The sequence below is a fragment of the Benincasa hispida genome, chromosome 4 (genome assembly GCF_009727055.1).
Source record: "Benincasa hispida cultivar B227 chromosome 4, ASM972705v1, whole genome shotgun sequence".
NCBI lineage: Eukaryota > Viridiplantae > Streptophyta > Magnoliopsida > Cucurbitales > Cucurbitaceae > Benincasa > Benincasa hispida.
The window spans coordinates 69035375-69051504 of NC_052352.1; the positions used below are offsets into that span (position 1 = coordinate 69035375).

The 16130-nt window shown below is 38.0% G+C and overlaps 1 protein-coding gene across 9 annotated transcripts in view; it reads right to left on the reverse strand.

Annotated features, from left to right (window-relative positions):
- Positions 1 to 897: 897 nt before the first annotated feature.
- LOC120075323 (DEAD-box ATP-dependent RNA helicase FANCM) overlaps positions 898 to 16130 on the reverse strand; it is a 77669-nt gene continuing 62436 nt past the window's right edge. For all 9 annotated transcript variants that reach the window (XM_039028611.1, XM_039028610.1, XM_039028609.1 and 6 more), the window contains 6 exons: positions 4367 to 4459; positions 3880 to 4263; positions 3338 to 3760; positions 3149 to 3200; positions 2830 to 2973; positions 898 to 1655 (listed from right to left, as the gene is read on the reverse strand). In XM_039028611.1, the coding sequence (XP_038884539.1) occupies positions 1136 to 1655; positions 2830 to 2973; positions 3149 to 3200; positions 3338 to 3760; positions 3880 to 4263; positions 4367 to 4459 (1616 nt within the window). In that variant the 3' untranslated portion in view covers positions 898 to 1135. The remainder of the gene's footprint in view (positions 1656 to 2829; positions 2974 to 3148; positions 3201 to 3337; positions 3761 to 3879; positions 4264 to 4366; positions 4460 to 16130) is intronic.

Sequence of the window (16130 nt, forward strand, 5' to 3'; positions counted from 1 at the left end):
CCCTCTAATGAACATAAATCATAGTCCTACTATGACTAAGTCTTCTCTTCCAAAGAGAAGCTGTGGTCACCATGTTCAAGCCCTAGAATAAGCCCTTAAGGGAGCAATCTCTCTACTTATCCCTGCTTCGGGAAATGAGTGAATTCCATATTGTGGATTGAGTTCTCAACTCCGAGATCAAAAAGATAGGCATGTTGAGTTAGCAATCTGGCCACTCTCACCCATACTAATCAAAGGACCGCCCTCAAAGATAGGAGTTCACAAAACACTCAGAATTGAGGTCGTGTCACCTATGGTCGTTTAGGTAAGATGCAAGTCTCTAGGCGTTATATACAGAGTCTAGTCATCTCATGGTCCAGGTCTTATACAAACTCTTTGTATAGGACACCCCCGCTCCACGTCTCCACACGAATGGTCAGGATCAACTATCTATAGTAGTTTACAACACTTGCAAACCTCTACAAAGCGAGCCGTATCTGTAGTCCCCAGGATTAGGTATCCCACCTTAATCCTTATACTACAGACCGATTTAAGTTAAGGACTAAAATCAGATTCATAAGTTTAAATTATATTTTAAGCGTCCATAATTACCAAATTAACAAGAATTTACTGATTCCAATTATGGATAAGATTTAATGAGCATACAAGTCTAATACCAAAATTTAGAAAACATAATGTAAAATCTGAAGTTCTTATTTCAATAACTTTTGTAACAGACTCCTCCCGACCCAACTAAATCATAACTTACGCATATTTACCACTAATCACAATCTATTCATTGATGGTACTATCGATAAGTTCAAATTATATGTTAAGCATCCATATTTACCAAATTAACACCAACAATTATTGATGAGATTTAACAAGAATACAAGTATAATTCCAAAGTTTAGAAAATATAAAGTAACAACAAAAACTATAGTTTTTATTTCGATAACTTTTGAACAACGTAGGTAGTTGTTTTTTACATACTCCTCCCGACCCAACTACTAAATCATAACTTAAGCATATGTGCCATTAATCACGAAGAAAATCAGGAGAGACTAGTAAGAGTCCTACAAATAATACAAAACTTCCCTGATTATATTTTCCGGCAAATTACAGTACTTAAACAAGTCATGGACACAAAAAATGGTCATATCCCAAGATCAAAGGATGGAGAAGTGTCAAGATGAAGATTCTGCTGTTGCTGGGTATCCATTATCTGAGGCAACTCAACTTTCTTTTCAAGGAGCAATTTTGCCTCGGCCTCAACTGCGTCAAGGTCAATACCTTCATAAAATTCATCATCATCAATGAACAGATTTCTATTTACATCTACATCGCTTATCGATTCTCTGCCTGCCACCACCAACTCAAACTGTTTATCCAAATTAAGTACAGGAACAGATTCTGATGCACAAAATGTTGAATTTCTATTCATGATTTCCACTTCTGTCGCTCTTGGGCAGACACCAGTTGCAGAAATTACAATTTCTGGGCTACAGTTCATTTTGATATGTTCGGAATGCAGTATGTGAGACTGATTGACATTGCCTGTTAAAGTTGACTCGAAAATATTCAATGTCTTGCCAGGAGAAGTTTCACTTTCAGTTACCCTGGTCGCGAGGGGTGAAGTCAGCCTCCCAAATGGTGATTGACTTAGCAAAGAACGTCTGTTATATAAGATCACAATTTTAGTACAACATTTATAAAAATAGCTCCAGCTTGTGAATCCAAATTAATTTTCATAGAGTAGAAAATGCAATTTTGGAATGTCACAAGTTAAAGGTTTTTTATAGCAGGTTCCTCAATGTTCACTAATTTATTATCAAATTTCAAGTTTCACATGATAGGATATGTAGAATAATAAAAAACCGTCTGTGTTAATGTAATGCAACGAAGAGACTGCTTATACAGAGGCAAGAAGGAAAAAATTACTCCTAAAGTTCAATGGATTTTAAAGAACAGGAAGAAAAAAAAGATGATTTTGTTCTTAATTTTAAAATCATATGATGAGCGGGAAAAGATTCACAAATCAAAGGAAATGACCAAAAAGCCGAACTAGAGTTCTCCTAGCCTAGTGATTAAGATATCAAAAAGGCTCTAAATAAGAAAAAGCATGCAAAATTATTGAACTTATCATTCTAGCCCCCGAAACTTCTTATTCCACCCTCAAAGCCAAAACCCCAATCAGCACATGAGGCGCTAACCAGAGTGAAACTACACTAATTCAAAGGGTTAAACTGTTAAGTGTTATCTTTTTCACTAATCATGGTATTTGATTAATCTCATTCCAAAATTGTCTTCCTTGCAAATAATCAGTTTTCCCAAACAGTTCCAATTCTTATATCCTTCTCTTGCAACACATTATCACCATATCTGTTAGAATGCCTTGAATCTGTTATATGGCGCTTCGAACAATCTCGTATGAGATCCCTAAACCTAATTTAAATTCGTATTTTGAATATTTAATTATTTATGGTTTATTTATAACTACGACCCTAAGGTTTAGAGAAGTACACTATATAAACTCTCTAATCCTAGAAGCGCCTTAACATTATCTCTAATAAAAATTTTCTCACTCTGTCCCGTAGACATAGCCAACACACTGTTAGTGAACCACGTAAATCTGTGTGTCAATCTTCTCTATTCTTTTACGTTTTCTATATTATTTACTTGTCGATTTCGCATCACTTTCTTATAAAATTATAAAAACAAAAAAGTTGAATGGTCACTAATGTTTCTTAGACTAAGGCATTCTGGTAAAATCTGCCACTCTATCGCATAATGAGAGAATGCCATATCCATCTCAATTAAATAACAGAGAAATATGAAGTTTATAGAAACCTGTAAATTGCCATCATATCAGGTCTGCATATTTCATCTTGAGTACATGTGGCACTAGCACTAACCCTGTCATCTATGAAACTATCAAACGAGCTCTTAATCTTGTCATCTTCGTCCTCAGATACGGTAGCATCCGAAGAGACCCTAGATGCCAACAAGAAATGAAGCAGAAATTCACAACTGTATCTTCTCCTTTTAACTTGTGCACTCAAAGTAAAACTATCATATTATTAACAAATGTATAATTTAAATTTAATATGAACACTGAACTCTTTTACTAGTTTTTTTTCCCTTCTAACGAGGTAATTTATGGACTTACTCAGCTTCCTCCTCAATAAATGCTCTAACATTGTCATCAAATCTCCTTTCACCTAAATGCAGCAATTAATATTGACAATTAGCAACTAGGTCAGACTTATTTGTTAAAAATTGTGCTGTATTAGATCTCTCAACAACAATTGGGATTGACAAGGATATTCCAAAAACTGAACTATAAGAGAAACGATACCATCACGTTTCTCATTCTTTAATTGTCTGGTGCTAGAAGTTCCGACCATGTTTCCCAACGGAGAAAATGAAGTTTTTTCCGTGCTTTCGATGTTTTCGTTTTTCATCATGTCTCCAACCTTTCGCAATCTTTTGAATTTGCGGGGCTTCTGAACACTGCTGAACTTTCCTCCATTAACTAAATTCAAATCTTCATTATCACAACTGCTTGCAACAATGGCCAAGGGAGTTTGTGTTTCATCAACCATAGGAGATATAGAGGCATGTGATTTTATACCCACACTCTCATTATCCTCGAGCATAGAAGGTCGACCTTCACTGCTAGTGAGAAAAACGTCATTTCCAGCACAGAAGCCTCCATTACAATTAATTCTTTCATTTATCCCAGGACTTGTTGATTCACATATCTGTCGTCTAGAATATCCTGAAAATAAAGCCCTCATTAGTACGGATTCTTGTCTTCACTAAACAAAGGAAACAACAGTTAAATATACCCTCTTTATCAATATAACATAATTTATTGTTTTGGGAAATAGCATGTACCACAATCATCAATTGGTGAATCTGGTACAACACCACTTTCGATTAAATTAGTGAGTCGAGGACTAATCTGAGTCTCAATTATACTGCTTTCATCAACGGGGGGGAATTGTGGCTCGATTCCTGAAACAGGCTTTTCATCGGCAGTATCTTCTTTATTAAAAGTTCTCTTCAAGAGAGTGCCTTGATGAATTTTCTCAATCAGATTAATTGCTTTATCTTCCAAGACAGTTACACCATCTAATCCAGGGCTTGACAAAACCTCATCCAGTGAGAGTTTTGTTTGAGAAGTTGTTGGCTCGTTGACAGCTTCAGTCGGCACAATTAAGTCCTGAGCAGTTCTTAAACAATAAGAACCTAGCTCCGAAGAACTCAACAATTTACTACCTACAACAACATGATATTTGGTCATTTCCCATGGCATCTGATACAAAACCCAAACCAAAGAGGCCTATTGTAGGATGCTTAGGAGAACAGTAATTAGAAATACAATTATTTTCTGCAGGATTTGGAGGTGCTGAGACTTCAGGATGCACAAGCCCTTCTAATTCTGCTTTTGATGCGTTGACTTCATTTATTGAACCTATAAAATAATCAGAACTTTCATTATAAGCAAATAAATTATCATGATTTTTTAACAAAGTATTAATAGGAACACCCCACACCATAATGAGTTCAGTTTATGTTCAACATGGCATCGTCACCAAAATAGTTATAAATGGAGAGGAGTAAAAATATTTCCTTTTCCACAAATATTGAAAACAATAATTAAAGCTCCCGCTCAAGATTGGCATTATTTGAGAAATGTAAAAGTGAACAAATGTATATTTGTTGTCCACAGGTTCATGTAACTGTACGTGCACACCATCGTTACTCAAGAAACAACATATTATCAATTGATCCTATAATATTTGGTTGTAAAAAAACTCATAAGATTTAATATAGGTGGGTAGGCACACTACACGGTTCATGTAACTGTACATTTTTCACTCGTTTCAATCCGGAATATAATTATATATATTCTTTCATGTTTTTTCCAATGAAAGTTGTTGCTTTTATTAAATATATATATATATAATTAAAATTATCGTTACAGAAACTAAATTAAAATTATCATTACAGGCACTTATGATAATAAAAAAAAACATCTTACAATATACTAGACCAGGCATAGGCATTAAAAGTTTGCTCTCTCCGCTCTCCTCTCCTTCTCCCTCCTTCGAGGGCCCTCCTCCCCAAATAGTTTTCCGATAGCAGTCGTCCACCACTCTCGGTAAAATCTCTTCTCTTTCCCATCACTTCTGCTCTCCTTAACCCAATGGAAGTCGAGAGTTGCAGCATTGACAGGAAACTCTTCTATGCTTGGTATAATAGGAAAGGCTTCTTTATGGAAGGCTTGTCCAAATCAAAGGGCTTTCCTTTCGATTTCAATGGTTAATTGGTTAGAGGCACATTTATTGGATTTGCTACTTCGCCCAGTCTATGTTTTTTCTTGGAAAAAAAAAAGTTGATGAGGTTGTTATATGTGATAGATGATATAATATTAGATTTGCCTTCACCAATCACCTTTGGCTTTTGTGTCAATTGGTGAGGAAATAATATTGCAGAGGTTTGAACACGAGAAATAATATGCCTTCACCCAACAAGTGGAAGAAGACCCAATAACTGGGAAGCAACGATTGACCCAAAAGCTTAAGTTGATGGGTGAAGGAAAATTTAATATTGTATCACTTAACATTCTCCCTCATTTGTGGGTTTAAAATATGTAGAAGAGCCAACAAGTGGAAATTAATTTTAATTAGAGAGGAAATAACATTGCAGAGGTTTGAATACAGAACCTCCTGTATTGATACCATCTTAAATCACTGATTGACCCAAAAAAGTAAGTTGATGGGTGAAGAAAAAATATTATATCACCTAACACTCAGCCATCATGTTCAGGCACTTTGATTGCAGAAAACTTTACAAATTCCATTGATAAAAGTTGAATTGAAGAAGTATTGTAAGATGAAGGTTTCTATGTGGAAGATGTTATTTTAGCGCCAAATCTTCTTGGAAGATTGTGACTTGATCTTGGGATAATCCCAAGTACTTTACCATGAAAATCCTATCGTGGAACACAAGAGGCCTGGGCGATGCCTCTAAAAGAATGGTTGTAAGAAGAAGCATCAAGAAAATCAATCCAGACTTGGTCCTAATTCAAGAAACTAAGAAAGACTTTTTTGATAATAGACTTATAAAGAAACTATGGAGTTCCAAAGACATCGGATGGGAGTTTGTGGAAGCACTGGGCAAATCAGGTGGCATCTCTTAACCATGTGGGATGAAAGTAAAATTTCTGTCTCAAAGGTACTTAAAGGAGGCTACTCGTTATCTGTTAAATGCACACCATATGTAAGAAAACTTGTTGGATTACGAATGTATATGGTCCCACAGACTACAAAGAAAGAAAATACATATGACCGGAATTATTCTCACTCTCAAGCTACTGCTGTGAATCTTGGTGCATAGGTGGCGATTTTAACATCACAAGAAGGATCCAAGAACAGTTTCCAACAGGGAGATCAACAAAAGGAATGAAAAAGTTCAACAAATTCATCGACCCAGCAAAGTTAATGGAAATCCCTCTTAGCAATGGTTGATTTACATGGTCAAGAGAAGGACCCACAACTTCACGTTCGCTTCTTGATAGATTCCTGATTTCCAATAGCTGGGATGATTCTTTTGCAAACACCAGAGTAGCAAGACAAGCACGTATCTGTTCAGATCACTTCCCCACACTACTCGAAGTAGGTTAATTTGAATGGGGACCTTCCCCTTTCAGATTTTGTAACAGCTGGTTATCCATCAAAGATAGTTGCAGAGTTATTGAAGACACCTTGAGCTTGGGAGATCAGCATGGTTGGGCTGGCTTTGTGATTGCCACCAAGCTAAGGAAAGTCAAAATTTCCTTAAAAACCTGGAATGCAGATTTCGAGACTGAAAGGAAAAGAATTGAGGAAATGCTACTAAAAGAAATAGATAAGTTTGATCTACAGGTCGAAGACCACGGTATTCTGGAAATAGAAAGGGACATGAGATCCTCCTTGAAAGTTGAGCTTCTTTCCCTTTACAGAATTGATGAGAGGAACCTAAGACAAAATAGCAAACTTAATTGGCTAAGTTTAGGAGATGAAAACACCAAATTCTTCCATAGGTTCTTGGATGCAAAGAGGAGAAGGAACCTAATCTCAGAACTATTAAATGACCAAGAAGTTGCAACTCACTCCTTCAAGGAAATTGAAGGTCTAATATTAGACTTTTACTCCTCTTTGTACACCAAATCTCCTGGCCCAAGATCCATCCCTCTCAACCTCCAATGGTCTAAAGTCACTAGTACTCAGAATTCTCTGCTGACAGCCAAATTTACCACAGCTGAAATCAGACTTGCTTTAAATTCCTTGGGCAAAAACAAGGCCCCCGGCCCGAATGGTTTCACAGCTGAATTCCTCATCAAATTCTGGGATTTTTTCAAAGACAAGTTCCTAGAACTCTTTGAAAATTTTTATGATAATGGGAAGCTGAACTCATGTATAAAAGAGAATTTTATCAGCCTAATTCAAAAGAAAAAAGATGCTGTCCGGGTACGTGATTTCAGACCAATCAGTTTAACTACTTTGACATACAAAATTGTTGCTAAAGTATTAGCTGAGAGACTAAAAAAGATAATGCCAAGTATAATTGATTCTTCACAAAGTGCCTTCATTTAAGGAAGACAAATCCTAGATCCAATTCTCGAAGTGGTAGAGGATTATCGTGCTAAGAAGAAAAAAGGGTGGATCTTAAAACTTTTTTTTGGGGACCTAGAGAAAAGCTTTTGGATCGTGTTGATTGGGTGTTTCTTGAAAAAATCCTTGTTGAAAAGAACTTCGATTCAAGATGGATAATGTGGATGATGGGCTGTGTCTCTAACCCAAAATTCTCAATTTTCAATAAACGAAGACCACGAGGTAGAATCCAGCTACAAGAGGCATAAGGCAAGGCGACCCTCTTTCGCCTTTTCTTTTTCTATTAGTCAGTAAGGTTCTAAGTGCACTACTGACCAGGCTTCATGAGAAAGACAAGTTTGAAGGCTTCCTAGTGGGCAAAGATAGAGTTCATGTCTCCATCTTGCAATTTGCTGAATGTACGTTAATATTCTGCAATGATGATGAGGAGAAGCTAGAAAACTTAAAGAAGGCACTCTGGAAGTAAATTAAATCACTTAGTCAAATGGGATCTTGTTTCTCGTTCACAAGAAGGTGGTGGGCTCGGCATTGGAGGTTTGGAGAATTAAAAACCAAAGCCTTTTAGCAAAATGGGGTGGAAGTTTATCTTCGATGAAAAATCCTTTTTGGAGCCAAGTGATAACAAGCATCCATGGGAGAAGCACATTCGGCTGGCATACTAATGGCAAAGCTAACAGCAGCTTAAAAAAAGTCCATGGTTAATATATCAAGGACTTGCTAAAAGTAGAAACTCTGGCATCTTTTAAAATAGGTATTGGTCGAAGGGCTGCTTTGGAACGACCCTTGGTTGGATATTGTTCCCTAAAAACCTCCTTCCCTAGTCTTTACAGCATTTCTACCAAGCCTGATGGTGCTGTCCATGATTTTTGGGACGAGGCATTAGAGTCCTGGTCCTTCCAATTCCGAAGACTACTAAAGGAAAGAGTTAGGTATTTCCAACTCCTTACTGAAAAGCTTTCCACCTCTAAACTAAATTTGGTTCCTGACAAAAGATGGTGGACTTTAGAATCGAATGGGTCCTTTTCAGTAAAATCCCTTGATAAACACCTATCCTTGGCCTCTCCAATTGGAAAACAACTAGAATCGACTATGTGGAAATCAAAAAGCCCAAGGAGGATAAACATTTTGATTTTGGATAATGCTAAATGGTCTGCTTAATTGCGCGGATCTTGCAAAAGAAGCTCTCTAATCACTATATCTCACCACTAGTTTGCTCTCTATGCTTGGCAGAATTATGAAAAATCTTTCTACACTTGTTCTTCAAGTGTGTGTATGCAGAAAAATGTGGCTATATTTGCTCATTTGCTTTAATACCAGTTGGGTATTCGACAATGACTTCAAGGCGAACGTCCTTTAACTTCTGATCGGTCTTAAATTGAAAAAGAAGCCAAGATTAATTTAGATCAACGCAGTCAAGGCTTTGTTATTAGAATTATGGTCTGAAAGGAACCAAAGAGTGTTTCATGACAAAGACTCTCTTTGGTCCCAAAGATTCGAGATTGCCCGTATTAATGCTCTTCTTGGTGCTCTCTTTCCAAAGAATTTGAAGATTTCTCCATTCAAGACATCAGCCTCAATTGGAACGCCTTCATTTTCCCCTACTTAAAACCTTGATTGTTTCTAGCTCTTTGTTGATTGTATTTTTCAGATTTTTACTCTTGTGTAAGCCCTTTGTACTAGGCACGGTTTTAGTTAGGTATTTTGTTAAAATGTTATTTTACTTCTTTACTTTTTATTCCGATATGAATGAGAGTGCTAAGGAGGTGTCAACCAGTTGAGATGTCCGGGTGCACTTGCTGATCTGTCTCTATTTGTTTTGTTTCCTCTCATTTATATTGTAACATCTTCCATTATCTTAATGAAGAGGTTTGTTTCTTTTTCAAAAAAAAAAAAATGACCTCTTGTCCCAGAACCAATATGAGGAGGTCCCAAGAGTCACTTCAGAGCACGAGAAGGATATTAATTTCAATAGAATCTGGAAAGGAATGATTCAACTTGGACCATTACTCGATGAAATCTGGAAAGGGTTGATTCAACTAGGACCATTACTCAACGTGAGATGAAACTTTCTATAGAGTTTTGTTGAATATGGAAAGCCTTCTACTTCACTTGTCCATTTGAAATTTATTCCCTGTAATTTGCATTTATTCTTATTCTTACCATATGTACAATTTTTTACCGTTATAAGTTCTTCCATAGTTGGCTAACATAGTTGTATATATAAGGGATGCTCCCTCTTGTAAAATCATAAGAAAATATAGAGAAAAGTTCAGAATTACAACATGGTATCAGAGCCATCTCTTTGAATCTTTTCTATAGATTTCACGTTCGAAACCTTAGAAAAGAAAATAAAACATTGAAATCTCAAACATACCAATTTACTTGAAGCAGTGCATCAGAGAAACCTCCATCGATTCCTTGGAGCTTATATACATTGAAGAGAGTGCTCCTTGTGTTCCTTATATACATGAAATCGATGTTCCCAATCAAGGCCCACCTGAAGATAAGAAAGATCCTATAGTCTATACTAGAAGGAAGAACACCCTTGGACGTGAACCAGTACTCAATCAGAACCCAACCGAAATACAGGAAAATCATGTCTCCAACTCCACAGCAGAAACACTCACTGAAGACATTGATCTTCCCATTGCAAAACGGAAAGGGGTAAGAACTTGTACGATGCATCCCATCCAAAACTACCTGTCCTACAAAAATCTCTCTCCCAAGTTCAAAGCATTCACAACTACACTATCCCAAGTACACATTCCAAACAATGTCTATGAAGCCCTCAAGGACATTAATTGGAAGGAAACTGTATCAGACGAAATAAAGGCCTTGGAAAAGAACAACACATGGGAAATAACATACCTACCTCCAGGAAAGAAAAGAGTAGGATGCAAATGGATCTTCACCATCAAATACAAAGCTAATGAAGAAATAGATAGATTCAAAGCTAGACTCGTCGCCAAAGGGTTCACCCAGTCTTATGGCATTGACTATCAAGAAACATTTTCCCCGGTGGCAAAATTAAATACTATCCGTGTCCTTTTTTCCCTAGCTGTGAATAATGACTGGATTCTTCACCAATTAGACAAAAAATGTCTTCCTTAACGGAGACTTAGAAGAAAAAGTGTATATGGATATACCTACGGGTATAGAATCTACTAAAATCATAAATAAGGTATGCAAACTCAAAAAATCCCTTTATGGCCTAAAACAATCCCCTAGGGCATGGTTTGATAAATTCTCAAGAGTGGTAAAGGAAAATGGGTACTCATGACCATAATCTCTTCGTTAAACATTCTTGCATGGGTAAAATAGCAATTATCATTGTCTATGTAGATGACATTATCCTTACAAGAGACCATGAAGAAGAAATAAGAAATCTAAAGCTTCTCTTAGCCAAGGAATTTGAAGTAAAAGACTTAGGCAACCTTAAATACTTCCTAGGGATGGAAGTGGCCCGCTCAAAAACAAGCTTGAGCCTTTCTCAAAGAAAATATGTCCACCTGTTAAAGGAAACTGGAATGCTTGGATACAAGCCCGCTAATACCCCAATTGACACAAACAATCACATAATCAAAGAAAACAATCACATAATGGTTAACAAAGATCAGTATCAAAGGCTAGTTGGAAAATTGATTTACCTAACTCACACATGACCTGATATCTGTTTTGCAGTTAGCTTTGTAAGTCAATTTATGAACAATCTGACAGAAGACAATATGCAAGCTGTGTATAGAATACTCAGGTACTTGAAAGGAACTCCAGGAGAGGGATTATACTTCAAGACATCTAGCAGAAGAAACATCGAAATCTTCACAGATGCCGATTGGGCAAGCTTAAAAATAGACATAAAATCAACTTCCGGATATTGCACCTTTGTTTTGAGAAATTTAGTCACCTGGCGAAGTAAGAAACAATCTGTAGTATCCAGAAGTAGTGTCGAAGTTGAACTAAGAGCTTTAGCTCAAGGAATATGTGAAGGAATGTGGCTCAAAAGCATTCTATCTGAACATAAAATCAAATCAGCAGAACCGCTGGAGGTACACTGTGATAATCAAGTTGCTATAAGTATCGCCAAAAACCCAGTCCATCATGATCGCATAAAACATGTGGACATTGATCGACACTTTATTAAAGAAAAAAATTGAAAACAAAAGCATCTCACTCAACTACATACCAACCAAGAGGCAAATTGTTGACATACTTACAAAGGCCCTATTCAAGAATATGTTTGAAGACTTAAAAAACAAGCTGGACTTAATCAACATATACTACCCAGCTTGAGGAGGAGTGTTGAATATGGAAAGCCTTCTACTTCTATGGCGCCCCAAAGATTTTTTTTAAAAAAAAAAAAACAGAGAGTTGATAGTTAATTAAGGAAAAGGAGAAGGGGATTAGAGTTATAAATGAGTTTTGGGGGACATCGGGTTGCGTGCAAAAGAAAAAAAAGAAAAGAAAAATTCTTTTTCTTTTTCTCTTCTTCCTCTTCCAGACCCGCGAAATGCCCCTTCACTGTGCGTCTCCGCCGCCACTGCCTCGCGCCTGCTGCCCAGCACATTTCGCCATCGTCCGCCGCTCGATCGTGGGTCTCCAGCCGCGCAAGTTTCCGTCGTTCCAGCCACACGAAGTTTCGTCCGCTTCCAGCCGCGTCGTTGCTCCCAGCCGTGTCGTCGCTTCCTGCCGCGTCGAGTTCTTCGATCGTTTTCTTCTGTCTCCGTTCTGCGTCCGCCAGTCGCCGACCGTTCCGGTTCTGCTAAGAACGTGGTTTTGGTGAGATTTAAGTTTTTGGTTTTTAAGTTAATGGATTTTGAATGGCTACCGATTTTTGGTCTGATTTAAGTTAATTCAGGGTGCGTTGTTGCTCAATTCAGGATTTCAAGACATTTTATCGGTACTGTCCAACAACATCAAGGTTCGCTTGGGTACCTTTTGGATAAGCTATATTGGCTGTTCTGATTTAAATTTCGTTTCCCCAGTTGGTTTGGTGAATGTTGGTGTTTATTAGATTTTTTAAATTAGTTTTGAAACAGTTCAGCTTGGCTTAAGACTATTTTGGATTCCGTCCTTAGAGCTCAGTGTAGTTCTGTTAACGTTGGCATTCTTTTGGGTAAGTGGTTTACTGCCGGTTTTGCCTTAAGATCTTGATAAGCCTGCTGAAAAAATTCTTATGTCAATGTATGTATGAGTAAACTATGAAAAAATTTGATGTATGGGTAACTGTGCTGAAGTTAATGTATGAGAATACTGTGGTAAAGTTGGATGTATGAGTAGACTGTGATAAGGTTTGAGTGATAAAGTTGATGTATGGGTAACTGTGCTAAAGTTGATGTATGAGAATACTGTGGTAAAGTTGGATGTATGAGTAGACTATGATAAAGTTGATGTATGGGTAACTATACTGATTCATGGTCTTGATTGCATGCTTATATCTGTCTGAGGTTTTAATGATTGTTAGTTTCAGGATTCATGATTGTATGTTTATGTCCATATGAGATTTTAGTGACTGTTAGTGTTACCATTGGGCTATGCACATCGCATGTTGTGAGCCTTCGGGCCCACACCCTATGTTTATGTACGGTGTCCTTTTTGGGATCACCACTTGTGTTTATGCCTATGACCTTTGTGTCACTACTTATGAAAGCATGCCTTTGGGTTCGCCCCTTATGCCTATGCCTATGATGCCCTTGTGCATTTTGGTCCAATGGAAAGACTAACAAATCATTGAGTGGGCCCAATAGTGGGCCGCTTACTGAGTATACTTTTATACTCACCCTTTTCTTTCCCTATTTTTTCAAGTAAGGGCAATGATAGACCGGCGCATGACAAGAAAGATCCGTGACCTGGCCATTAGGACGACTGATTGCTTCCGCACTTTATATTATGTTTTGGAGTCTGGTTTAGGAGTTAGGCGTTTTAAACTCTCGTGCAAAATTCATTAATTTTATTAATTGACTATTTAATTATTTTTCATTTTAAAGTTAGGTTTAGGGGTACCCCGAACAGTAAATTTTTATTTTATTTTATTTTTGGTTTTAGTTTATTTATTATTATTTAATTATGTTTTCTTCTCTTTGCTCATTTGAGCACTATTAAATAAAAGTTCGGCTCTTTCATTTGATTGTTTAGAAAAAAAAAATGTACGGTTAAGCCTATGCATGCATGAAGTAGCGTCCTAGACATAAGTAGGAAAGTACGGTCGTTACAACTTCCCTTGTCCATTTGAAATTTATTCCCTGTAATTTGTATTTATTCTTATTCTGACCATATGTACAATTTTTTACCATTATAAGTTTTTCCATAATTGGCTAACATAGTTGTATATATAAGGGATGCTCCCTCTTGTAAAATGTTGAAAGTAGGGTTTTTTCCCTAGGGGTATTATTGTAATTATCTTCTACCCTAGGGCTCTCTACTGTCTATTTATTCACCCTGTTCTCTTGTATTCAGTGTATCAATTAAAATAATAAGAAAAAGATCTGTATCGTGGTTTTTCTCTCTATTCTAGGGTTTCCACGTAAACTATGTGTTGGTCTCTCTTTTCTTATATTTCATCATGGTATCAGAGCATGGCAACGAAACCCTAACCGTCATTGACGAGAACCAACCATAGACATCTTCTACAGACGAAGCTCCAATCATTGACATGAAAGGTGTTATCCAAGAAGCTGTAAAAGAGTACCTCCAATCTGTCCTACCGCAACTTCTTCCAGCCACCATAGCCGCCGTCCAGCCGCTGCAGGGGGCGCCGTCGACGTCGATCAAAGGTTCCTTTGAAGGACAGAACTGTGAGATCGGGCCCAGACTGCCACAAAAACCCTCGTTCGCGCCGACTATGCCGCACGAGTCGCCGGCCATTCCTATCTCTGCCCAACCGCGACCGCTACAGAAGCCGACCCGAGGAGATTAACCAACGCAGCCAATCGCATCGGCCTTTGTCCAACTGCAGTTTTCCCAGGCACGGATCCGAGCTACCGAACCGACGCCACTGCAGTCTTTCCAAGCGCCGATCCGAGCTGCTAACCAGACACAGCCTCCGTTCGTGCTCTCTCCGGCCGATGCCCCGATTCCAGCATACCCGCTGGTTCCTCTCACAACCAACCGTCAATCGAAGCCCCTTTTCCAGCCGCACCAAATCATGGTGGTTCGGCCCAGTGCCCTGATGATGTTCGACGCAGATTGGCCTATTTTTAAATGCAGATTTCAGATTTGGAAACGGCCCTTGGCCCAAACCCTCAATCAGTCACCACAGAGAATCCGGTAAATTCATTCTCTATTTTTCCCAATACAACTTACTTAACTGGCTCAATGGGAAATTCTGTAGGATTTTTGGTAAGAGAAAAACTGAATGGGGAGAATTATTTCTCCTGGTCCCAGTCGATCAAAATGGCCCTAGAAGGAAGGCACAAATTCATGTATCTGACAGGAGATTTCGAAACCTATCCCAGGCGATCCTCAAGAAAGAATCTGGAAAGGGGAGGATTCTCTATTACATTCTGTCCTCATCAATAGTATAGAACCACAGATTGGCCGACCCTTACTATATGCAGCAACTGTTAGAGATATCTGGGAGGTAGCCAGGGATCTGTACTCAAAGCGACAAAACGCATCTCGGTTGTACACGTTACACAAACAGGTCCATGAGTGCAAACAAGGGACCATGGATGTTACTTCCTACTTTAATAAATTATCAGTGTATTGGCAAGAGATGGACCTTTGCCGAGAGGTTGTCTGGAACTACGCACAAGATGGGGCCCAGTCTTGAAACTTGAAGAGACAGATCGGGTGTATGTGTTTTTGGCTAGATTGAACCCAAAATTTGACAGTGTTCAGAGTTGTATATTGGGTCAACGACCTACTCCTCTCAGAGAAGTTTGTTCAGAGGTTCGACTGGAAGACGATCGGTCACATGCTATGAATAATCCTGTGGTTGTTTCTATTGATGCATCAGCCTTTGTTACAAAGGCTTCCAGTGCCGACAGTGATAATGAGAATACACAGCAACAGCCCTCAGTCGATAATAAGACCAATTTGAGTGCGTCGAGGTGAGCTACTTCCTTCGATGGGGGAAGTTGTTGAAAGTAAGGGTTTTTTCAACTAGGGGTATTCTATGTTAATTGTCTATCTACCTCAAGGCTCTCTACTGTCCTAATTTAATTACAAACCCTATTCTCTTGTATATCAGTGATCATTAAAAATAAATAAGAAAAAGGTCTGTTCGTGGTTTTTCTTCCTTGTTCTAGGTTCTTACATAAATTGTGTGTGGTCTCTCTTTTCTTATATTTTCATCAAATCGCATGCCCTCTTCCATTCTTAGGTTAAGATACCTTTTCGTACTTTATGCCCAGATGCACACATTTTGTTTTCCCGAATTCCTACGTAGAAATATTTGGTTGTACTGCGTGTTGTTCGGGATGTTCGGCCTCAGCATACCAAGCTGGATTCCAAACTCTTAAAATGTATTGTTCCTTGGTTAGTTGTATC